This window comes from Aulonocara stuartgranti (assembly GCF_965226115.1).
Source record: "Aulonocara stuartgranti genome assembly, chromosome: 7".
Lineage (NCBI taxonomy): Eukaryota > Metazoa > Chordata > Actinopteri > Cichliformes > Cichlidae > Aulonocara > Aulonocara stuartgranti.
This window is the reverse complement of record NC_138945.1, coordinates 55,278,085-55,302,603: the sequence shown is the minus strand read 5'-3', so window position 1 is coordinate 55,302,603 and position 24,519 is coordinate 55,278,085. Positions and strand designations below refer to the sequence as shown.

At 42.8% G+C, this 24,519-nt stretch overlaps 1 protein-coding gene across 1 annotated transcript in view; it reads right to left on the bottom strand.

The window, feature by feature from the left end:
• LOC309709474 (mucin-2-like) overlaps positions 1-24,519 on the bottom strand; it is a gene marked incomplete at its 5' end in the record, with an annotated part of 52,323 nt that overhangs the window by 3,994 nt on the left and 23,810 nt on the right. Inside the window, 10 exons of the mRNA XM_082538089.1 lie at positions 5,874-5,943; positions 6,113-6,297; positions 6,382-6,580; positions 6,658-6,841; positions 7,021-7,265; positions 7,390-7,555; positions 7,679-8,104; positions 8,174-8,218; positions 17,513-17,571; positions 17,785-17,949. Coding sequence (XP_082394215.1) covers positions 5,874-5,943; positions 6,113-6,297; positions 6,382-6,580; positions 6,658-6,841; positions 7,021-7,265; positions 7,390-7,555; positions 7,679-8,104; positions 8,174-8,218; positions 17,513-17,571; positions 17,785-17,949 — 1,744 coding nt within the window. The remainder of the gene's footprint in view (positions 1-5,873; positions 5,944-6,112; positions 6,298-6,381; positions 6,581-6,657; positions 6,842-7,020; positions 7,266-7,389; positions 7,556-7,678; positions 8,105-8,173; positions 8,219-17,512; positions 17,572-17,784; positions 17,950-24,519) is intronic.

The window sequence follows — 24,519 nt, the reverse complement described above, 5'->3', positions numbered from 1 at the left end:
AGCCTTCAGTATTCAGTCCCCTCTTCTGTGGAACCAGCTTCCAGTTTGGATTCAGGAGACAGACACTATCTCTACTTTCAAGATTAGGCTTAAAAGTTTCCTTTTTGCTAAAGCATATAGTTAGGGCTGGACCAGGTGACCCTGAATCCTCCCTTAGTTGTGCTGCAATAGACGTAGGCTGCCGGGGATTCCCATGATGCATTGAGTTTTTTCTTTCCAGTCACCTTTCTCACTCAGTATGTGTTAATAGACCTCTCTGCATTGAACTATATCTGTTATTAACCTCTGTCTCTCTTCCACAGCATGTCTATTATCCTGTCTTCCTTCTCTCACCCCAACCGGTCGCAGCAGATGGCCGCCCCTCCCTGAGCCTGGTTATGCTGGAGGTTTCTTCCTGTTAAAAGGGAGTTTTTCCTTCCCACTGTCGCCAAAGTGCTTGCTCATAGGGGGTCATATGATTGTTGGGTTTTTCTCTGTACCTATGAAGCGCCTTGAGGCAACTTTTGTTGTGATTTGGCGCTATATAAATAAAATTGAACTGAATTGAATTGAATGTTGTAATACAAATATGTTTACATCTGCATCTTACATTCATGTAACCTCACTGTGTGTAGCATAACATTATTTGAAATGGCATCACAGTGTTTATTATCCTCTGATTAAGAGCAGCGTTGCTCAAAATGTGACATACCTTTTTGCTTCCTTTTGCTAGCTTCTGCCCATTTTTGTGTGGATCTGCCTGTAGTTTCTTAGTTAGTTTAGGTAATATAAAAAGGCAAAAAAAAAAGGTCTGACGACTCAGTGAGTAATAAATGTCATGTTGAAGACCATGACACAAGAAAAAAAAGGAATCAGTGATAGCAGTAACCTAAAAGCGTTGCATCATTCAAACACATTAGTGTGTCAATCCCACTATGAGAAGACTAAATTCAACCTGGAAAGCTGTTCCCAATCTAATGTACCCTGTATTTTTAAACTAAGGGGTCTTTAACAAATGTATAAAATGCATAAATAAATACATATATTTAGTGGCAGAGTGTTGTTTCTGCTTAACTGCAAGAGGAGACGTGAAGCAGAGTGATTTAGGGAGCAGTGTCAGGTCGGATTTGACTGGCACAAATTTACTAATCATGCCAGTCTTTGTAGTTGACTTATGAGGAAATAACTTGTTAGGTGGCTGCTAGGAAGCACGATGATATACGATGATGACATATCATGCATAATTAATGCCTTCATTTAATATCTATAAATTAAATTTTACTTTTTGTCCCTTCCACAATTTCCTACTTACTGTGTCAAATGTTTAACTGCTCCTCAACCTCCTTTAATAATGACAATACTTGTAATAAGTGTAGCTAGACAGGCCCCTGAAAGTAGTTTAACCACTATTAGCTTTCCCCCAACAGATTGTCCAGAGCAGTTGAGAAAACAGGACAACCCATTTACGTTTCAAATCGTTTTACCTCACTTGGAAACAAACCTTTTGACAAACAGAAGACAGAGATACCTTGAAACCATTGTCTTCCAGGGGCCAAACTGAAGAAACGCTGAAACTACGGATAAACACTGATTTTGTAAAATGATAATTCATGGCAACATTCATGTTTACATTTACAATTATGGATCATATAGCAGTGGGAATATATTTCATTATTGCAGATGTATTTCTGAAGGAGTTGTAAAGCATATAGCATATAATTCCTCCACTTCTTCAGTGCCATGTGCCAACCCAGTGCAAAGCAGCTACCTAAATTCCTCTCACAGAGGCCCATTATCTTGTTAGTGATGTTATGTCTTCACTGTATATGATAGCTTTGGGAGAATTTCGTTCTCCACGAGCTTCACCTACACCCCCCCGCCGCTACTGCTCGCCTGCTCACTTCAACGGAGGACGTGCCGTCCGAACCGCCGGACGAGGGATTACCCGGCCTGTCGGAGCCGTCTCCAAGAAAGAAGCGACGTTTGCGCCGTCGGCGTGGCACCCCACAGCCGGATGTCGAGACATGTAAACAATCGGCTGTGGTGAGTGAAAGGGACACTTTTTCTGCTGCGTCAGACTCTGTGACTGTGTTTTCTGGAGCTATTGTTTGTGTGTCTTCTGAAGATAACAATAATTTTTCTGTCTCACCCATGGCCACTGCTTCAAAGACTGTTTCTCTTGAGCCTACGCTCTGTGTTAATGACTGTTTCCATTCTGTTTCCAAGCCTGGTATTATGAATTTAGACAATGAAAATGTTTGGGACCCTTTTTCACCTGCACTGATTCATTCAGGGGAAGTTGTAAACCTCACCAAAACAGTTTTTCCTGATCATGTTCTCCCATCCACACTTTCACCACAGTTTAACGTTGGGTCTGCAATTCAGTTAACGGTTCAATCAGCAGCTGCGCTGCCCTCAGTTCAGTCAGCAGCCGCGCTGCCCTCAGTTCAGTCAGCAGCCGCGCTGCCCTCCGTTCAGTCAGCAGCCACGCTGCCCTCCGTTCAGTCAGCAGCCGCGCTGCCCTCCGTTCAGTCAGCCACTCCACCACTCATTATGACTCCACTACAATCGTCTCCGCTACCTGTAGGTCAGTCTGTAGCCGCTTCGCTGCCTATTGCTCTGTCGCCACCAGTTCAGCTGTCTGCCCGCTCATTTACTCAGCCACCATCCTCACTGTCTCATTCAAAGCAGGGAACACACTTCACCACAATATCTGCTGGTTCTCTTAAGCTGGCCATGTCAGAGACAGTTGCTCCCTCTAGGGCCTCCCCAGAGACTGGGTGTCAGTCACCAGCTAACTCTGGACCCCTAGAGGTCAAGACGCCAGCGCCAGCAGCCTCACCGGAGAACTCACCAGAACAGTCTCAGCTCTCAGCACCCCCTGAGAGTTCAAGTGAGTTCACCCGTCTGCCTCCGTCCTCTGCTGAGTGTATTGGGGAACACTTTCAGCCCTCTGAGGACTGCATCCCACTGTTGCTGCCTGAGTCTAGCCACTGTGCTGCTCAGTCCCAGCCAGTGTCCACACTGGCGGAGGTCTCCGTACCTGCTGCTTCAGTGTCTGTTTCCACCGGAGGGCCAGAGGAGCCCGTCCAGTCTCAAGCCATGTTAGCTGGGGTTTCGGGAGAACCCAGCCAGCCTCAAGTGTCGTCAGCTGGGGGTTCGGGAGAACCCAGCCAGCCTCAAGTGTCGTCAGCTGGGGGTTCGGGAGAACCCAGCCAGCCTCAAGTGTCGTCTGCTGGAGGGCCCGAGTCGCTCGTCCAGCCTCAAGTGTCGTCTGCTGGAGGGCCCGAGTCACCCGTCCAGCCTCAAGTGTCGTCTGCTGGTGGGTCCGAGTCGCCCGTCAAGCCTCAAGTGTCGTCTGCTGGTGGGTCCGAGTCGCCCGTCCAGCTTCAAGCCAAGTCAGCTGGTGGGTCCGAGGAGCCCGTCCAGCACCACGCCTCATTTGCTGGGGGTCCTGGAGTACCCAGCAAGCACATCCTCACGTCTGCTGACGGTCCGGGGAAGTTTGTTCAGCCACCACCTGCTGAATCATCCCCTGTGACTTCTACACCGTTGCCTGCATCCACATCACCTCCTGCAGCATCACCGCCTGCAGGTGTCCGGCTGCCTTCAGGTTCCGCAGCCGTCCCGCTGCCGTCAGGTTCCACAGCCGTCCCGCTGCCGTCAGGTTCCGCAGCCGTCCCGCTGCCGTCAGGTCCAGCTTCGCCTTCGTCTTCGTCTGGTCCAGCTCCGCCTCCGCCTGATCCAGCTTCAGCTCCGCCTTCGTCTGGTCCAGCTTCAGCTCCGCCTTCGTCTGGTCCTGCCTCGTCTGGTCCTGCCTCGTCTGGTCCTGCGGTTGCAACACTGCCGTCAGAGCCCGCTCGGCGTATTCTGCCTCACCTCTGGCGATTTTTTTTCCAGGCCTCTAAGTTGGCTTCATGGCCATTGTGGACGGCCTCCGGAAAGAGTTCGTCGCCGCCGCTGGCATCGCAGCCGACCTCCAGACCTGCTCAGTGGCCACCACTGCCTTCCAAGTGGTCGGCCTCCCGATTGGTTTTGCCTGCGCCGTGGCCGTGTGCACGGTCGGCCTCCAGAACTGTTTGCCCGTCGCCGCCGTTGCCATGTGCACGGTCGGCCCCCTGAACTTTTCATGGACTCTTGTTGAGCTCTGATTTGGTTTTGTTTTTGATCTGTTTTCCTGTGTTCTTGGACTGTTTTCTTGTGTGTTTGGACTCTTGTGCTCCTTGTTTTTTGTTTCGGACCCTCCTTCCTGGACCCCCTCCGCCCGCCTTGGTCTGGTGCTCTTTTTTTTTGTTTTGGGCTGTCGGGACACAGCCCTTGGCGGGTCGGTACTGTCACGGTTCTGGGTCAGTTTGACCCAGTATTTTGAGTTGTCATGTTTTTGCAGGTTTAGTTTAGTTCCATGTGTCATTTTCTGTCTGTCTCTCTATGTCGAGTCTGCGTCTTAGTGTGATGGTTTCTTGTTCCTGTTTTATTGTGAAGGTCTGCTTCTCATGTGAGTGTGTTCAGTTTTACCTCTGTCTCGTCTTGTTGATTATTCCCAGCTGTGTCCACCACCTGTGTGTAATTCCCCTGTGTTTCTCTGTGTATTTAAGTCGTGTCCTCTGTCATTGTAGTTGCTGGTCCGTCTGTGTATTCACCATGTTTCATCCGTGTGTTCCCTGCTGTCTACCATCGTCTGCCTCTGCTCGCCCTCCATGTTCATGTTCTGGTTTCTGCACTGTAGTTCAGTTGTTTTCCAGTATAGTTTCATTTGTCTTCGTTTGCCATTTTTCCTTTGCCATTTATTCAATAAACCACCTTCACACCTTCACGACTGCCTGCGCTTGGATCCTCCTTCATTTCTTCCACACGGCTCTTCTCACTCGCCGTGACACATACATCCATCTCTGCATCATCTATCGTATTGCAAATAACCCTCTGTTGCGGCTTACCTCTTGAGCCACAACCACCCTCAAGTACTTGATGTAATCCCTGGTTGCTCCAATCTCTATGCCAAATTATCCTTAATCAAAATACTTAACTGAAGTTGCCTATGGTGTGTTTATCAGAGTGTGTGTGAATGTTAGAAAAGAAAACACTTAGATGCAGAAAAGGAATGTGTGTTTGAATGAGTCATATTTACTTGAGTACTGAGTGCAAGTGTTTTTGATTATTTTATCTGAGCTGAGGACTAAATCTGTTTAAAAAGTCAGAATTCTGATAGGAACTCTGAGTAAGGCCCAAGTTGATGATGGGTTTTAATCAGTAACACTGTAAGGAAACTTGGAGTCACTTTGACCAGGAAATGTGTAGAACTACTTTATTGTCCTCGAACCATTCTTTAGATTTGCTGCAGCAGGAATAGTCTGCTTGTTGGCTTTGCATTATACCACAAGTGTCTCTTGCTTACTGAACTGTTTTCACTCTCTCTGTGTTTATATACCACTCTGCATTTAATCATAGTTTTTATTAATCTCTGACTCTCGTCCACAGCACATCTTTTGTCCTGTCTCCCTCTCTTCACCCCCTAGCTGAATGAGGCAAATGTTGTTTTGCCATAAGCCAGCAAAACTACAGAGGGTCTTCTCTGTATAATATTAGGGTCGTTACCTTAAAATTTAAAGTGCCTTGAGGCAAATATTTTTTTTAGATTTTGTGCTATGTAAATTGAATTGACTATGACCCTACGAGCCATTGGAAACTAATACAAATGCTTACATAAACTTTATAAGAATTATTTTAGAGCTGTGCATTTTCCAAAGTCTTAGATGTTTTATTTATTTTTAAAGCATTTCCTCTAATAAAAACATTCAGGAGTCACTCTGAAATTTGTTTCAGTTTTCAAGATTAAGGATATTTTTCTAATTTGTTGCTTGACACTTTACACACATGCCTTTTCCATTACAACTTACTTGTCTTCACAGGTTGGCTGATCTGCAGGACCACAAGGCTGATAAACTTGGTGTGATGGGCAGTGACTGGCTGTTTGTGAAATATAAAAACAAATCTTTTTTAAATATACATCCTGTTAAACCAATTTGTTAAATAACATGTACTGTAGACTGTTTTATCTCCTAAATACTATAGGATAACAAAAAAATTCCTCAAACAAGCCAATGAAATTACAATTAAATATCGCAAGCTTTCTTACCACACCACTTTTCTGTTTTAGTGTGGTTCCTCCAGTAAACACAAACTCCAGCACGAGCACAGGCTGCTGCATAAGTTTGCAAACTTGTGCACAGCACTTCTGTTTTGTTAACATTGCTGCTATCAAAAATGCAACCCTTGTAGAAATTATATGGCGATATAATAGGATGGCACTTTGCAAAGAGACTGTAAAAAAGAAAAGAAAAATATTGTGTTTTAAATGCAAACGGAATGGAGATAATCTGGCAGAATAGATTGGATAATGTCTACCTGCTATTAAGCAGCTCACAAACGCCTGTTTTGTATAGAGGTGGTGGTTCTTGTGCACTTGTAGATTTTGTAGGCGGTACAGTGCAATTGCCTTGGCCAATATCTTTTGCAGTCCAGTTGTCAGCCATCGCTGCAAAACTTTCAGCAAGCTGACCTCCAGGCAATATGCAGTCATCACTCGGGTTATTGTTACATGTTCCTGACAGTAATTATAATACAATTAATATAGAGGTTTACCTCAAACCAAGGGCTACTCGAGAGAGAGAGAGTTCTTACCACAATGACCCTTGGTATTATTGCCGAAGTTTTTATATGGAAGATTAACACTGAAGCCAGTTCCTCCAAATGTAATGACCACTTCTAGTGAAGGGATCTCCAAAACCAAGTCAAATCCTGAATTCATGACTGTAACACCATTTTGTGAATAGGGCAGCTTCAGACGTACTCCATTTTTCAGTGCCTATCAGTGCCATGAAAAAAAAGGTTGAATACTCAAAATTAACAATGAGTGCTTCTATTTGTTGTTCTCTTATCTTTGAATGACTTTAGGCAAATATGAATACTGTATACAAATACTGTATAACTGCCGGTGCAAGAAAGATCAAAGCAACAATAGAGAATCACTGGTCCTTGCTTTACCTCCAAATTTGATCTTCCAGTAAGGTTATGATTTGTCAAATTGAAAATTTGCGATCCATTTAAAATAATTATAGATCGAAGACGGGAAACATCTTCAGTGGAATCAAACACATTATCAATGTAAATCCTTAAGTGATGCCTTGGATTAATTTCTTGCATTAAAACATAAGTGCAGTTTCCTTGATAATTGTAATAGAAGCCATCAAATGTAATGTAATGATGATTGCCCCATCCTTTGCATTCACCTGGAAAAAGAGGGCAAAAAATTAAAATATGAAATTGATTAAAAAAACAAAACAAACATATGTCATTAAAAAAACAAAAAAACAAAAACAAAAGCACTAACCAAATTTACAAAAAAAGACTCACAATCACAAGCGTAATGTTGACAGCACTGGAACTTGTCATATAGAAGAACTGGTTTCTTTCCATTGCTGCAAGTTATGTTTTCAATGGGTGAACAGTGATGAGGAAGTATTTGAAATGTGTTGTTGTCAAGGGATATGGCCTTAGTGCAGTTGCAAAAAGGATGAAACTCTTGTCCCTGGTACAAATTGGGGGGGGGGGGGGGGGGGGGGGGGGGGATGTTGAGAAAACACGATTGCAAAACCAGAGAAAGTACATGGCTGTAAAATTATAAAATAAGGTTCAATCATACCTTTGTAACATGAGTGGTAGAATGCATGGTGGATTTTGGTGTTCCAGTTATAATCCTAGTATTTGTTGGAGAAGTTGAAATTGTAGTTGGTGTTTCAGTTGTGTTTGTAGAATGAATTGGTGTTGTTGATGTAGGAGTAGTAGTTGGTGTTTCAGTTGTAGTTATAGAATAGGGTGGTGTTGTTGTAGTAAAACCTGTTGTTGTAGTAGGTGTTCCAGGTGTAGTTGTAGAATGAGTCGGTGTTGTTGTAGTAGAACCTGTTGTTGTAGTCTGAGTTGTAGTTGTAGAATGAGTTGGTGTTGTAGTCGGTGTTCCACTTGTAGTTGTAGAATGAGTTGGTGTTGTAGTTGGTATTCCAGTTGTGGTTGTAGAATGAGTTGGTGTTGTAGTTGGTGTTCCAGTTGTGGTTGTAGAATGAGTTGGTGTTGTTGTAGTAAAACCTGTTGTTGTAGTCGTTGTTGTAGTTGTAGAATGAGTTGGTGTTGTAGTCGGTGTTCCACTTGTAGTTGTAGAATGAGTTGGTGTTGTAGTCGGTGTTCCACTTGTAGTTGTAGAATGAGTTGGTGTTGTTGTAGTAAAACCTGTTGTTGTAGTCCAGCTTGTAGTTGTAGATTGAGTTGGTGGTGTAGTCGGTGTTCCAGTTGTTGTTGTAGAATGAGTTGGTGTTGTTGTAGTCATTGTTGTAGTTGTAGAATGAGTTGGTGTTGTAGTCGGTGTTCCACTTGTAGTTGTAGAATGAGTTGGTGTTGTAGTCGGTGTTCCACTTGTAGTTGTAGAATGAGTTGGTGTTGTAGTCGGTGTTCCAGTTGTGGTTGTAGAATGAGTTGGTGTTGTTGTAGTAAAACCTGTTGTTGTAATCGTTGTTGTAGTTGTAGAATGAGTTGGTGTTGTAGTCGGTGTTCCACTTGTAGTTGTAGAATGAGTTGGTGTTGTAGTCGGTGTTCCGCTTGTAGTTGTAGAATGAGTTGGTGTTGTTGTAGTCCAGCTTGTAGTTGTAGAATGAGTTGGTGTTGTTGTAGTAAAACCTGTTGTTGTAGTCCAGCTTGTAGTTGTAGAATGAGTTGGTGTTGTAGTCGGTGTTCCACTTGTTCTTGTAGAATGAGTTGTTGTTGTTGTAGTCGTTGTTGTAGTTGTAGAATGAGTTGGTGTTGTAGTCGGTGTTCCACTTGTAGTTGTAGAATGAGTTGGTGTTGTAGTCGGTGTTCCACTTGTAGTTGTAGAATGAGTTGGTGTTGTAGTCGGTGTTCCAGTTGTGGTTGTAGAATGAGTTGGTGTTGTAGTCGGTGTTCCAGTTGTGGTTGTAGAATGAGTTGGTGTTGTTGTAGTAAAACCTGTTGTTGTAGTTGTTGTTGTAGTTGTAGAATGAGTTGGTGTTGTAGACGGTGTTCCACTTGTAGTTGTAGAATGAGTTGGTGTTGTAGTCGGTGTTCCAGTTGTGGTTGTAGAATGAGTTGGTGTTGTTGTAGTAAAAGCTGTTGTTGTAGTTGTTGTTGTAGTTGTAGAATGAGTTGGTGTTGTAGTCGGTGTTCCACTTGTAGTTGTAGAATGAGTTGGTGTTGTAGTCGGTGTTCCACTTGTAGTTGTAGAATGAGTTGGTGTTGTTGTAGTAAAACCTGTTGTTGTAGTCCAGCTTGTAGTTGTAGAATGAGTTGGTGTTGTAGTCGGTGTTCCAGTTGTGGTTGTAGAATGAGTTGGTGTTGTTGTAGTAAAACCTGTTGTTGTAGTCGTTGTTGTAGTTGTAGAATGAGTTGGTGTTGTAGTCGGTGTTCCACTTGTAGTTGTAGAATGAGTTGGTGTTGTTGTAGTAAAACCTGTTGTTGTAGTCCAGCTTGTAGTTGTAGATTGAGTTGGTGTTGTAGTCGGTGTTCCAGTTGTTGTTGTAGAATGAGTTGGTGTTGTTGTAGTCATTGTTGTAGTTGTAGAATGAGTTGGTGTAGTCGGTGTTCCACTTGTAGTTGTAGAATGAGTTGGTGTTGTAGTCGGTGTTCCAGTTGTAGTTGTAGAATGAGTTGGTGTTGTTGTAGTAAAACCTGTTGTTGTAGTCGTTGTTGTAGTTGTAGAATGAGTTGGTGTCGTAGTCGGTGTTCCACTTGTAGTTGTAGAATGAGTTGGTGTTGTAGTCGGTGTTCCACTTGTAGTTGTAGAATGAGTTGGTGTTGTTGTAGTAAAACCTGTTGTTGTAGTCCAGCTTGTAGTTGTAGATTGAGTTGGTGTTGTAGTCGGTGTTCCAGTTGTTGTTGTAGAATGAGTTGGTGTTGTTGTAGTCATTGTTGTAGTTGTAGAATGAGTTGGTGTTGTAGTCGGTGTTCCACTTGTAGTTGTAGAATGAGTTGGTGTTGTAGTCGGTGTTCCACTTGTAGTTGTAGAATGAGTTGGTGTTGTTGTAGTCATTGTTGTAGTTGTAGAATGAGTTGGTGTTGTAGTCGGTGTTCCAGTTGTGGTTGTAGAATGAGTTGGTGTTGTAGTCGGTGTTCCAGTTGTGGTTGTAGAATGAGTTGGTGTTGTTGTAGTAAAACCTGTTGTTGTAGTTGTTGTTGTAGTTGTAGAATGAGTTGGTGTTGTAGACGGTGTTCCACTTGTAGTTGTAGAATGAGTTGGTGTTGTAGTCGGTGTTCCAGTTGTGGTTGTAGAATGAGTTGGTGTCGTAGTCGGTGTTCCACTTGTAGTTGTAGAATGAGTTGGTGTTGTAGTCGGTGTTCCACTTGTAGTTGTAGAATGAGTTGGTGTTGTTGTAGTAAAACCTGTTGTTGTAGTCCAGCTTGTAGTTGTAGATTGAGTTGGTGTTGTAGTCGGTGTTCCAGTTGTTGTTGTAGAATGAGTTGGTGTTGTTGTAGTCATTGTTGTAGTTGTAGAATGAGTTGGTGTTGTAGTCGGTGTTCCACTTGTAGTTGTAGAATGAGTTGGTGTTGTAGTCGGTGTTCCACTTGTAGTTGTAGAATGAGTTGGTGTTGTTGTAGTCATTGTTGTAGTTGTAGAATGAGTTGGTGTTGTAGTCGGTGTTCCAGTTGTGGTTGTAGAATGAGTTGGTGTTGTAGTCGGTGTTCCAGTTGTGGTTGTAGAATGAGTTGGTGTTGTTGTAGTAAAACCTGTTGTTGTAGTTGTTGTTGTAGTTGTAGAATGAGTTGGTGTTGTAGACGGTGTTCCACTTGTAGTTGTAGAATGAGTTGGTGTTGTAGTCGGTGTTCCAGTTGTGGTTGTAGAATGAGTTGGTGTTGTTGTAGTAAAAGCTGTTGTTGTAGTTGTTGTTGTAGTTGTAGAATGAGTTGGTGTTGTAGTCGGTGTTCCACTTGTAGTTGTAGAATGAGTTGGTGTTGTAGTCGGTGTTCCACTTGTAGTTGTAGAATGAGTTGGTGTTGTTGTAGTAAAACCTGTTGTTGTAGTCCAGCTTGTAGTTGTAGAATGAGTTGGTGTTGTAGTCGGTGTTCCAGTTGTGGTTGTAGAATGAGTTGGTGTTGTTGTAGTAAAACCTGTTGTTGTAGTCGTTGTTGTAGTTGTAGAATGAGTTGGTGTTGTAGTCGGTGTTCCACTTGTAGTTGTAGAATGAGTTGGTGTTGTAGTCGGTGTTCCACTTGTAGTTGTAGAATGAGTTGGTGTTGTTGTAGTCATTGTTGTAGTTGTAGAATGAGTTGGTGTTGTAGTCGGTGTTCCAGTTGTGGTTGTAGAATGAGTTGGTGTTGTAGTCGGTGTTCCAGTTGTGGTTGTAGAATGAGTTGGTGTTGTTGTAGTAAAACCTGTTGTTGTAGTTGTTGTTGTAGTTGTAGAATGAGTTGGTGTTGTAGACGGTGTTCCACTTGTAGTTGTAGAATGAGTTGGTGTTGTAGTCGGTGTTCCAGTTGTGGTTGTAGAATGAGTTGGTGTTGTTGTAGTAAAAGCTGTTGTTGTAGTTGTTGTTGTAGTTGTAGAATGAGTTGGTGTTGTAGTCGGTGTTCCACTTGTAGTTGTAGAATGAGTTGGTGTTGTAGTCGGTGTTCCACTTGTAGTTGTAGAATGAGTTGGTGTTGTTGTAGTAAAACCTGTTGTTGTAGTCCAGCTTGTAGTTGTAGAATGAGTTGGTGTTGTAGTCGGTGTTCCAGTTGTGGTTGTAGAATGAGTTGGTGTTGTTGTAGTAAAACCTGTTGTTGTAGTCGTTGTTGTAGTTGTAGAATGAGTTGGTGTTGTAGTCGGTGTTCCACTTGTAGTTGTAGAATGAGTTGGTGTTGTTGTAGTAAAACCTGTTGTTGTAGTCCAGCTTGTAGTTGTAGATTGAGTTGGTGTTGTAGTCGGTGTTCCAGTTGTTGTTGTAGAATGAGTTGGTGTTGTTGTAGTCATTGTTGTAGTTGTAGAATGAGTCGGTGTTGTAGTCGGTGTTCCAGTTGTGGTTGTAGAATGAGTTGGTGTTGTAGTTGGTGTTCCAGTTGTGGTTGTAGAATGAGTTGGTGTTGTTGTAGTAAAACCTGTTGTTGTAGTCGTTGTTGTAGTTGTAGAATGAGTTGGTGTCGTAGTCGGTGTTCCACTTGTAGTTGTAGAATGAGTTGGTGTTGTAGTCGGTGTTCCACTTGTAGTTGTAGAATGAGTTGGTGTTGTTGTAGTAAAACCTGTTGTTGTAGTCCAGCTTGTAGTTGTAGATTGAGTTGGTGTTGTAGTCGGTGTTCCAGTTGTTGTTGTAGAATGAGTTGGTGTTGTTGTAGTCATTGTTGTAGTTGTAGAATGAGTTGGTGTTGTAGTCGGTGTTCCACTTGTAGTTGTAGAATGAGTTGGTGTTGTAGTCGGTGTTCCACTTGTAGTTGTAGAATGAGTTGGTGTTGTTGTAGTCATTGTTGTAGTTGTAGAATGAGTTGGTGTTGTAGTCGGTGTTCCAGTTGTGATTGTAGAATGAGTTGGTGTTGTAGTCGGTGTTCCAGTTGTGGTTGTAGAATGAGTTGGTGTTGTTGTAGTAAAACCTGTTGTTGTAGTTGTTGTTGTAGTTGTAGAATGAGTTGGTGTTGTAGACGGTGTTCCACTTGTAGTTGTAGAATGAGTTGGTGTTGTAGTCGGTGTTCCAGTTGTGGTTGTAGAATGAGTTGGTGTCGTAGTCGGTGTTCCACTTGTAGTTGTAGAATGAGTTGGTGTTGTAGTCGGTGTTCCACTTGTAGTTGTAGAATGAGTTGGTGTTGTTGTAGTAAAACCTGTTGTTGTAGTCCAGCTTGTAGTTGTAGATTGAGTTGGTGTTGTAGTCGGTGTTCCAGTTGTTGTTGTAGAATGAGTTGGTGTTGTTGTAGTCATTGTTGTAGTTGTAGAATGAGTTGGTGTTGTAGTCGGTGTTCCACTTGTAGTTGTAGAATGAGTTGGTGTTGTAGTCGGTGTTCCACTTGTAGTTGTAGAATGAGTTGGTGTTGTTGTAGTCATTGTTGTAGTTGTAGAATGAGTTGGTGTTGTAGTCGGTGTTCCAGTTGTGGTTGTAGAATGAGTTGGTGTTGTAGTCGGTGTTCCAGTTGTGGTTGTAGAATGAGTTGGTGTTGTTGTAGTAAAACCTGTTGTTGTAGTTGTTGTTGTAGTTGTAGAATGAGTTGGTGTTGTAGACGGTGTTCCACTTGTAGTTGTAGAATGAGTTGGTGTTGTAGTCGGTGTTCCAGTTGTGGTTGTAGAATGAGTTGGTGTTGTTGTAGTAAAAGCTGTTGTTGTAGTTGTTGTTGTAGTTGTAGAATGAGTTGGTGTTGTAGTCGGTGTTCCACTTGTAGTTGTAGAATGAGTTGGTGTTGTAGTCGGTGTTCCACTTGTAGTTGTAGAATGAGTTGGTGTTGTTGTAGTAAAACCTGTTGTTGTAGTCCAGCTTGTAGTTGTAGAATGAGTTGGTGTTGTAGTCGGTGTTCCAGTTGTGGTTGTAGAATGAGTTGGTGTTGTTGTAGTAAAACCTGTTGTTGTAGTCGTTGTTGTAGTTGTAGAATGAGTTGGTGTTGTAGTCGGTGTTCCACTTGTAGTTGTAGAATGAGTTGGTGTTGTTGTAGTAAAACCTGTTGTTGTAGTCCAGCTTGTAGTTGTAGATTGAGTTGGTGTTGTAGTCGGTGTTCCAGTTGTTGTTGTAGAATGAGTTGGTGTTGTTGTAGTCATTGTTGTAGTTGTAGAATGAGTTGGTGTAGTCGGTGTTCCACTTGTAGTTGTAGAATGAGTTCGTGTTGTAGTCGGTGTTCCACTTGTAGTTGTAGAATGAGTTGGTGTTGTAGTCGGTGTTCTAGTTGTGGTTGTAGAATGAGTAGGTGTTGTAGTCGGTGTTCTAGTTGTGGTTGTAGAATGAGTTGGTGTTGTAGTCGGTGTTCCAGTTGTGGTTGTAGAATGAGTTGGTGTTGTTGTAGTCGTTGTTGTAGTTGTAGAATGAGTCGGTGTTGTAGTCGGTGTTCCAGTTGTGGTTGTAGAATGAGTTGGTGTTGTAGTTGGTGTTCCAGTTGTGGTTGTAGAATGAGTTGGTGTTGTTGTAGTAAAACCTGTTGTTGTAGTCGTTGTTGTAGTTGTAGAATGAGTTGGTGTCGTAGTCGGTGTTCCACTTGTAGTTGTAGAATGAGTTGGTGTTGTAGTCGGTGTTCCACTTGTAGTTGTAGAATGAGTTGGTGTTGTTGTAGTAAAACCTGTTGTTGTAGTCCAGCTTGTAGTTGTAGATTGAGTTGGTGTTGTAGTCGGTGTTCCAGTTGTTGTTGTAGAATGAGTTGGTGTTGTTGTAGTCATTGTTGTAGTTGTAGAATGAGTTGGTGTTGTAGTCGGTGTTCCACTTGTAGTTGTAGAATGAGTTGGTGTTGTAGTCGGTGTTCCACTTGTAGTTGTAGAATGAGTTGGTGTTGTTGTAGTAAAACCTGTTGTTGTAGTCCAGCTTGTAGTTGTAGATTGAGTTGGTGTTGTAGTCGGTGTTCCACTTGTAGTTGTAGAATGAGTTGGTGTTGTTGTAGTCATTGTTGTAGTTGTAGAATGAGTTGGTGTTGTAGTCGGTGTTCCAGTTGTGGTTGTAGAATGAGTTGGTGTTGTAGTCGGTGTTCCAGTTGTGGTTGTAGAATGAGTTGGTGTTGTTGTAGTAAAACCTGTTGTTGTAGTTGTTGTTGTAGTTGTAGAATGAGTTGGTGTTGTAGACGGTGTTCCACTTGTAGTTGTAGAATGAGTTGGTGTTGTAGTCGGTGTTCCAGTTGTGGTTGTAGAATGAGTTGGTGTCGTAGTCGGTGTTCCACTTGTAGTTGTAGAATGAGTTGGTGTTGTAGTCGGTGTTCCACTTGTAGTTGTAGAATGAGTTGGTGTTGTTGTAGTAAAACCTGTTGTTGTAGTCCAGCTTGTAGTTGTAGATTGAGTTGGTGTTGTAGTCGGTGTTCCAGTTGTTGTTGTAGAATGAGTTGGTGTTGTTGTAGTCATTGTTGTAGTTGTAGAATGAGTTGGTGTTGTAGTCGGTGTTCCACTTGTAGTTGTAGAATGAGTTGGTGTTGTAGTCGGTGTTCCACTTGTAGTTGTAGAATGAGTTGGTGTTGTTGTAGTCATTGTTGTAGTTGTAGAATGAGTTGGTGTTGTAGTCGGTGTTCCAGTTGTGGTTGTAGAATGAGTTGGTGTTGTAGTCGGTGTTCCAGTTGTGGTTGTAGAATGAGTTGGTGTTGTTGTAGTAAAACCTGTTGTTGTAGTTGTTGTTGTAGTTGTAGAATGAGTTGGTGTTGTAGACGGTGTTCCACTTGTAGTTGTAGAATGAGTTGGTGTTGTAGTCGGTGTTCCAGTTGTGGTTGTAGAATGAGTTGGTGTTGTTGTAGTAAAAGCTGTTGTTGTAGTTGTTGTTGTAGTTGTAGAATGAGTTGGTGTTGTAGTCGGTGTTCCACTTGTAGTTGTAGAATGAGTTGGTGTTGTAGTCGGTGTTCCACTTGTAGTTGTAGAATGAGTTGGTGTTGTTGTAGTAAAACCTGTTGTTGTAGTCCAGCTTGTAGTTGTAGAATGAGTTGGTGTTGTAGTCGGTGTTCCAGTTGTGGTTGTAGAATGAGTTGGTGTTGTTGTAGTAAAACCTGTTGTTGTAGTCGTTGTTGTAGTTGTAGAATGAGTTGGTGTTGTAGTCGGTGTTCCACTTGTAGTTGTAGAATGAGTTGGTGTTGTTGTAGTAAAACCTGTTGTTGTAGTCCAGCTTGTAGTTGTAGATTGAGTTGGTGTTGTAGTCGGTGTTCCAGTTGTTGTTGTAGAATGAGTTGGTGTTGTTGTAGTCATTGTTGTAGTTGTAGAATGAGTTGGTGTAGTCGGTGTTCCACTTGTAGTTGTAGAATGAGTTGGTGTTGTAGTCGGTGTTCCACTTGTAGTTGTAGAATGAGTTGGTGTTGTAGTCGGTGTTCTAGTTGTGGTTGTAGAATGAGTTGGTGTTGTAGTCGGTGTTCTAGTTGTGGTTGTAGAATGAGTTGGTGTTGTAGTCGGTGTTCCAGTTGTGGTTGTAGAATGAGTTGGTGTTGTTGTAGTAAAACCTGTTGTTGTAGTTGTTGTTGTAGTTGTAGAATGAGTTGGTGTTGTAGACGGTGTTCCACTTGTAGTTGTAGAATGAGTTGGTGTTGTAGTCGGTGTTCCAGTTGTTGTTGTAGAATGAGTTGGTGTTGTTGTAGTAAAAGCTGTTGTTGTAGTTGTTGTTGTAGTTGTAGAATGAGTTGGTGTTGTAGTCGGAGTTCCACTTGTAGTTGTAGAATGAGTTGGTGTTGTAGTCGGTGTTCCACTTGTAGTTGTAGAATGAGTTGGTGTTGTTGTAGTAAAACCTGTTGTTGTAGTCCAGCTTGTAGTTGTAGAATGAGTTGGTGTTGTAGTCGGTGTTCCAGTTGTTGTTGTAGAATGAGTTGGTGTTGTTGTAGTCATTGTTGTAGTTGTAGAATGAGTTGGTGTTGTAGTCGGTGTTCCAGTTGTGGTTGTAGAATGAGTTGGTGTTGTTGTAGTAAAACCTGTTGTTGTAGTCGTTGTTGTAGTTGTAGAATGAGTTGGTGTTGTAGTCGGTGTTCCAGTTGTTGTTGTAGAATGAGTTGGTGTTGTTGTAGTCATTGTTGTAGTTGTAGAATGAGTTGGTGTTGTAGTCGGTGTTCCAGTTGTGGTTGTAGAATGAGTTGGTGTTGTTGTAGTAAAACCTGTTGTTGTAGTCGTTGTTGTAGTTGTAGAATGAGTTGGTGTTGTAGTCGGTGTTCCACTTGTAGTTGTAGAATGAGTTGGTGTTGTAGTCGGTGTTCCACTTGTAGTTGTAGAATGAGTTGGTGTTGTAGTCGGTGTTCCAGTTGTTGTTGTAGAATGAGTTGGTGTTGTTGTAGTCGTTGTTGTAGTTGTAGAATGAGTTGGTGTTGTAGTCGGTGTTCCACTTGTAGTTGTAGAATGAGTTGATGTTGTAGTCGGTGTTCCAGTTGTTGTTGTAGAATGAGTTGGTGTTGTTGTAGTAAAACCTGTTGTTGTAGTCCAGCTTGTAGTTGTAGAATGAGTTGGTGTTGTAGTCGGTGTTCCAGTTGTTGTTGTAGAATGAGTTGGTGTTGTTGTAGTCGTTGTTGTAGTTGTAGAATGAGTTGGTGTTGTAGTCGGTGTTCCAGTTGTGGTTGTAGAATGAGTTGGTGTTGTAGTTGGTGTTCCAGTTGTGGTTGTAGAATGAGTTGGTGTTGTTGTAGTAAAACCTGTTGTTGTTGTTGTAGAATGAGTTGGTGTTGTAGTCAGTGTTCCACTTGTAGTTGTAGAATGAGTTGGTGTTGTAGTCGGTGTTCCACTTGTAGTTGTAGAATGAGTTGGTGTTGTTGTAGTTAAACCTGTTGTTGTAGTCCAGCTTGTAGTTGTAGAATGAGTTGGTGTTGTAGTCGGTGTTCCACTTGTTGTTGTAGAATGAGTTGTTGTTGTAGTTGTTGAGGTTGTTTCACAATGAGTTACACATCTTTGTATGTCCTCATTAAAATACGGCGTGTCTTCTCCACACTCAGGGTAACAACCTGCATTAATGAAAAACAAAAACATTGTGAAGTTACAGCAATTTCATATACTGATTTCGTTTCCTTGTTTTAATTAAAAAGTTCTTGAAATGTAGGACAGTGGTCCAACTAGTGTCACGGTTTCTTAAATAAATGAGTGAAGTGGGGATTGTCTACCTTTTATGTCTTCAGTTCTCACCTTTAACACATTGGAATATATACATATATGCTTACCTTCAAGTTGGTGTATATGAAGGGAGTTCATATCATTAGGACAAATTCCTTCTGGATTGTCACAGGTCTTGAGGCAGTGATTGGAGTTGTTATGAGTGTTGATGGGACACATTTTATAGTGCCATGTGCATTCACCTGGTTTATTGTAGTAATCACAAAATACAGCTAGAAAGAAAAAAAACCAACAGAAATGTGTGTAAATGAAAAATCAAGCTTAAGCCTATTTACTAGATGCTAGTTTTCAATAAATCAAATTAAAATAGAAGACCTGATGTACATTTTTAAAAAATGTTAATTAAGTATGAATCTTATGACCTTATCCCCTCTTAAAAATTGTCAGTGTCATATTTTACAAAAAACCACATACACACAGACACACGCCTTTGGAACTTCAGGTCAGAGGTTCCACTCCTGACCAGGGTATATGAATCTGGTAAGGGTCCCTAGCCCTTCCTGTCGTATTCAGGTCGAATCTGACCAATTTAGAAATTTAAAAACTCATAAATATTGTGTTTTATATCTGATTGTCTCAAGGTCTTATAACATCCTCCGCGCTATGCACTTGAACATTTAAAAGTGATGAGGACCTGTTTTGTTGAATTTTGAGTGTTTTAGTCAACTATGTTACATCTGTGGTGTTCCATAGAAAATGAATGGCACAGTATGTACCACCGGCAGATAGAGGAACTGGCTGACATCCAGAAATCCTTCCAGTAACAGGACAAAGCTGGACTGAAAAACATGGGAACAAACTCTAAGTATAAGATCCAGAGAGGGAGGGGTCAACCGCACCAGGCAAGACTCCAGGTGCAGGCTGTGTAAAGATGTCGCTGACACAATCTGGCACTTAACAGGAGGATGCTAGCAGGCAGGGGATACATAGAATGTTATAACCAAGTGGCTGGCATAGTATACAGGAACATCTGTGCAGAGTATGGAAGTCCCAAGTTTAAAATGCAGATACAGACAGAAACTGGTGATGGTTAACCAACCCAATGTTGTAATGTGCTAGTGGTTAATCGGAGCACTCAGTGCAGTGATCAGCAAGCTAGGCAAATGGCTCCAGCAGATCCCAGGAACAACATCTGAGATGTCTGTCCAGAAGAGCGCAGTGCTAGGAACAGCTAATATATATACACAGGACCCTAGAGCACCACCTGCAAGACTTTGGGTGCAATGTGTGTTAGGCAGGGCTCAACTCAATGGATGGCTTGGGCACTGGAACCAGTCTCCTGGAGAGGGGCTGGACTCAGTCTGGTGTTGCCCTGAGTGTTAGAGGCGGAGGTGGCTTGCTGAAAGTACGTTGGGGTTTCTCCCGGTGGACGAGAGGGTTTGTTTCCTGTGCCTTCAGGTTGGAGAATGGGTCCTGACTGTTGTCTGTGCTTTTGACTGACGGTTCAGAGTACCCAGTCTTCTTGGAGTCTCTGGGCAGGGTGCTTGAGGGTGCTCCACCTTGGGACTTTGTTGTCCTACTGTGAGACTTCAGTGCTCATGTGGGCAATGCAAGTGAGACCTGGAGGGGCTTGATTGGGAGGAACGACCTCCTGGATCTGATCCCGAGCGGTGTTTTGTTGTTGGACTTCTGTGGAAATCACAATTTGTCCATAACACACATGTTCGAACATAAGAGTGTCCATAAGTGCACGCGGCACCAGGACACCCTAGGCCAGGGGTGGGCAAACTTTTTGATTCGTGGGCCACATTGAGTTCTAACATTTGACAAAGGGGCCGGAACCGGAGCAGATAGATGGCATGCTTTGAAAACATCACCTCATTGGGGGAAAAATACACATCTTGGGATATGGAGAAAACATGTGCTTTAATTTCCAATGAAAATGAAGAAAAGCATTACAATAAAATCTCTGACTTCGAAATGAGTCTTTAAAGACTGAAAATCAAATAAATGAACATTTTATTTTAAAGCACTGAAAGTTCTGTTATCCTTCAGGATATCACATCACTCTCCTCCTGACTCTTTTTTTTTTTTTCCCCCAAAAACGGTAGGAGATGCAGATGTACTTGTCCTGTTCCTTTTATTCAATTTGTTTACCCGGTGCCAAAAGTCAACAACGACCAGTGCAAGAACAAAACAGTTGCAGCAAGTCAGTCTGTGAAGCGTTATATTTGATCTGCGCTCACTGTTCATTTTAACAACGTGCGTATCACGGAGACACACACATTTTAATGGGAGCAGTGTTGTTGGTCTCCTTTTTTAGCCAGCGCATCAAAGTCTGGAGTTAGTTTTCTTGTGGCGATTCTCAGGATGGATCTGAGGTGTAGGTCTGTTAACTTGGATCTGTGGCTGGCTTTGTTGATGTTCATGACGCTGAATGTAAAGCCAACATCATCTGCGCTTTTCGCCTTAGATTTGGAAACGCGGCATCATTGAGTGAAGCATAGAAGTCATTTAGTTTCAGAGAGCTGAACTTCTCTTTTAAGGCAGGGTCGATGAGTTCGAGCTGAAGCTCCTCTGGAGCTGTTTCGGGGTCTTGTAACAGAGGAAAGGCCAGTGACTTGTCAATTTTATCGAAATCCAAAAACCGACGGCAGAATTCTCCGTGCAGTGCATCCAGTGACTCACTGTATTTCTTTACTTTTGCTCCGGCCTCTTTCAGCATGGCTAGTGTAGGAAAATGAGTGAATGACTTGTTCAAAATCTGCCTGGAGAATAAAGCCAGCTTGGATTTGAAGGCTTTCACGTTTGTGTGCATGTCATGCACAAACTGCTCCTTCCCCTGCAGTTTCACGTTGAGCTCATTCAAGTGTGAAAATACGTCCGTAGCAAACGCAAAGTCACACATCCAGCTCTTGTTGCTCAGCTCAGGAAATTCCTCAGTCTTCCCCTGCTGCTCCAAAAACCACGCCAATCTCCTCTTTGAGCTCCCACATTCGTTGAAACACTTTGCCCAAACTCAACCAGCGGACACGGGAGTGATAAAGCAGGTCCTGGTGATCCGCATCAGTTTCCTCCAGGAATGCAATGAACTGACGGTGCTGAAGTCCCCCTGCGCGTATGAAGTTGACAAGTTTCACCACAGGATTCACAACATGATTCAGCTGTAACACCGATTTACATAGAGATTCCTGGTGGAGGATGCAGTGGAGGAAAATGACATCCTGGTCAGGGTTTTCATCTTTGACTTTATTCTGGATTCTCCTCAGCAGGCCAACGTTTTTTCCCGTTAAATTCGGAGATCCATCTGTGGTGACGTTAACAAGCTTACTCCAGGGAAGCTTCATATTTTCGATGGCTGCAGACACCCGTTCAAACAAGTCCTCTCCCCGTGTTTGTCCTTTCAGAGACTCCATTGTCAAAAACTCCTCCGTTATTTCAAAGGTTTCGTTGATTCCTCGGATAAAAATAAGGAGCTGAGTAGTGTCTTTGACATCGTTGCTTTCATCCAGTGCTAAAGAATAAAAAGTGAATGACTTTTTGTTTAATATGCTGGTGATATCTTCATCTATTAGTTTGGCAAGTCACTGTCCACCGTGATAAACTGATTTTCTCAAATTTGTCTTTGGTCTCCGGGCACAAAATACCTCCTGTCTCTACCATACATTCTTTTAAAAACTCGCCCTCTGACAGTGGTTTGCTGGCCTTTGCTATTTTGAATGAAAGCATAAAACTGGCCTTGGTACTTGACTCTTGAATGGCAGTTTGACGGTGAAAAAAACTTTGCTGAGCCTTCAAATTAGCTGCCAACTTCTCAGCAGCAGCTTCCCGTTCTTTTGTTGAGAGCTTGCTAGCATAATTAGCGTGCTTTGTGGCAAAGTGACGGCTAATATTATACTCTTTAAAAACCGCCACAGTTTCTTGGCATATCAAGCAAACAGCAGATGATCGATATTCAGTGAAAAAATATTTAGCTGTCCACTCCTTTTTGAACACTCGACATTATCTGTCAACTTTCATTTTCTTGGGTCCGCTCATCTTCATAGAGGGGCGGTGGGTCACAGGGTAAAGTGCAAACGTGGAGTAATAGGCCTACGCTTCACCTCAAAAAAGGCAATATATCTAGAGTGCGCCATCTAGTGAGGAAACATCAGAATTGCAGGGGAAATAAAACATTAACAAGGTTAATTTATTAATTTTTTTTCAAGTTTGGCGGGCCGGATCAAAATGTTTAACGGGCCGCATGTGGCCCCCGGGCCGTAGTTTGCCCATGCCTGCCCTAGGCCGTAGGTCGATGATCAACTTTGTAATTGTATCACCAGGCCTGTGGCCATATGTTCTGGACACTCAGGTAAAGAGAGGGGCTGAGCTGTCAACTGATCACCACCTGGTGGTGAGTTGGATCAGGTGGTCGGGGAGGATGCTGGACAAAACTGGTGCACCTAAACAGATATAGTAAGGGTGTGCTGGGAACACCTGGCAGAGGCCCCGGACCACAAGATCTTCAACGCACACCTCCGGCAGAGCTTCAACAGCATTGCGAGGGAGACTGGGGACATTGAGTGTAAATGGACCGTGTTCAGCACCTCCATTGCCAAAGCCACTGGACCGAGCTGCAGCTACAAGGTGGTTGGTGCCTGCTGTGGTGATAACTTCCGAACCAAATGGTGAACACCAGAGGTGAAGGGAGCCACCAGACTGAAGTCCTATTGGGCTTGGTTAACCTTGTGGGACTTTGGAGGCAGCTGATAGGTACCATCAGGCTAAGTGGATGTGGCTCAGGCAGTGGATGAAGCAAAAACTCAGGTGTGTTGGAGGATTTTGGAGAGGCCATGGAAAAAGACTTTTGGACTGCTTCGAAGAGGTTCCACATCAAAAGTGGCCAGTTGAGGTAGTTTGGACATCTGATAAGGATGCCTCCTTGGTGAGGTGTTCTGGACATGCCTCACTGGGAGGAGGATCCAGGACAGACCAAGGACACGCTGGGGAGATGTTATCTCTCTGCTGGCCTGGGAACACCTTGATGTCCCTCCTGACAAGCTGGAAGAGGTGGCTGGGGAGAGGGAGGCCTGTGCTTCTGTGCTTAGGCTGCTGCGCCTGTGACACGGCCTCAGATAAGTGGAAGATGATGGATGGATGGCTGGCTGGCTGGCTGGCTGGATGGTTTGTGTGTGTGTTTTCCCATAGTCTATTGCAGGGGTGCCCAATCCCAGTCCTCGAGAGCAACTGTCCTGCAGCTTTTAGATGCATCCTTGTTCCGACACAGCTGAATCAAATGAATGGCTTGTTATCAGACCTTTTCCAAACTTGATGGCATGCTGAAGAGGTAATCAAACATTTGATTCAGCTGTGTTGGAGTAGGGATGCATCTAAAAGCTGCAGGACAGTAGCTCTCGAGGACTGTGATCTTGTGTTATATAAATAAATTGAATTGAATTGGAACTGAGAATGAGACAGTATATCAAGTAATTAACAAGTGTGAAAATAATCAAGATAATTTAACAAACAGGAAGTCAAGGCAAGACACCAGCAAAAACTATTAAAATAACAGAAAAATAATAAAAGACACCTACTAAGCACAGAGACAAGAAAACTTGTGCTCAACATAGATAAGGACACGGGGGAGGCAGGAATAATACATTTAGCCACAAATCAAAAATACAATAATTATAAAACTGAAATGTGTCACAAGAATAATTAACCCAAAGCAAGAATCTCAGATTTTAAGTTTAAGATTAAAAAATAGACAAAAAGCAAAACTTTGTACTCTAAAGCAGCAATACAGTCTAAATAGGAACATTCAGCAGGTAGTGCTGTCAGCGTTAATCTTGTTAAAATGATGTTAAAGCCATGACCGCATTAACGCTGCAAGCAATGTTCCCTCTAAGCTGTGCGCGTGCGCAATTGCGCACTGCTGGCACGGTCTCTGCGCACCAAAAATCTGCGTTGCGCACAAAAACAATCAAACCTGAAATGAAATGAAAATTAAAACTTTAACAATTCTGTTTTACAATTTTAGTCGGTAAGCGACTGGCTGCTCCCGAATGGGATTAGAACGATGCCACTTTATCCCAAAGCGGCGTGGCTGACCAGGAGTGAAGCCACGTTAATGACAACGTGTACAACCATTGGAGAATTGAGCAGGACAGACGGAATAATTGACTGAAAAAGTGTGGACTATACCACAGGCCACGTAAAACTAGAGTTATGATAAAAAAAAATATGCAATGCTTTCTTTTTTTCCTGAATACTATCGTTGTCTATATTTACTGTGGGAAGAAATGGTGCAAACTGTGTTTTATAAGGAAAACGCTCAAAAACACTCTCCGCCTGTGAGGAAAAACAACACCCCCCCCCCCCCCCGCCCCCCGCCCTTTCCCATGTCGACCAATCAAAACATGGCATTTAGTTGTTAAGAAACGGGAGGAAGTTTTAGGAGTGACGGTGGTGTTTTGAGATGTGAGAGATTTGCGAAGTTTAGCGCAAATCTTGTGTAGTTAGTGTGTAGTGTAGTCAGTAGTTTTGTTGTGTGTCAGAACAATGAGGCATCTACTGAATGTTACAGGTGTTATAGGAGTGATACATCTTCTTTTGTCAGGCCTGCAGGTATCAGGCTGTTGTTCTCCTTTATCTCATAATGGACAGAAATTATTTTTTGTAGTGGCACAAATAATTTTTGTGGCATCAGATTTGATGCGGAACAGCTGATTGTTCTGTAAATAGTTTGAAATGTTTATTTAAAAAAACGCCTTGGCTGCATTTTTAGGTAAAACTCAGTAACATTTTTGAATAAGTAACTATGTAATTAATTGCCCAACATTGGTCATCATATACTGTATTTT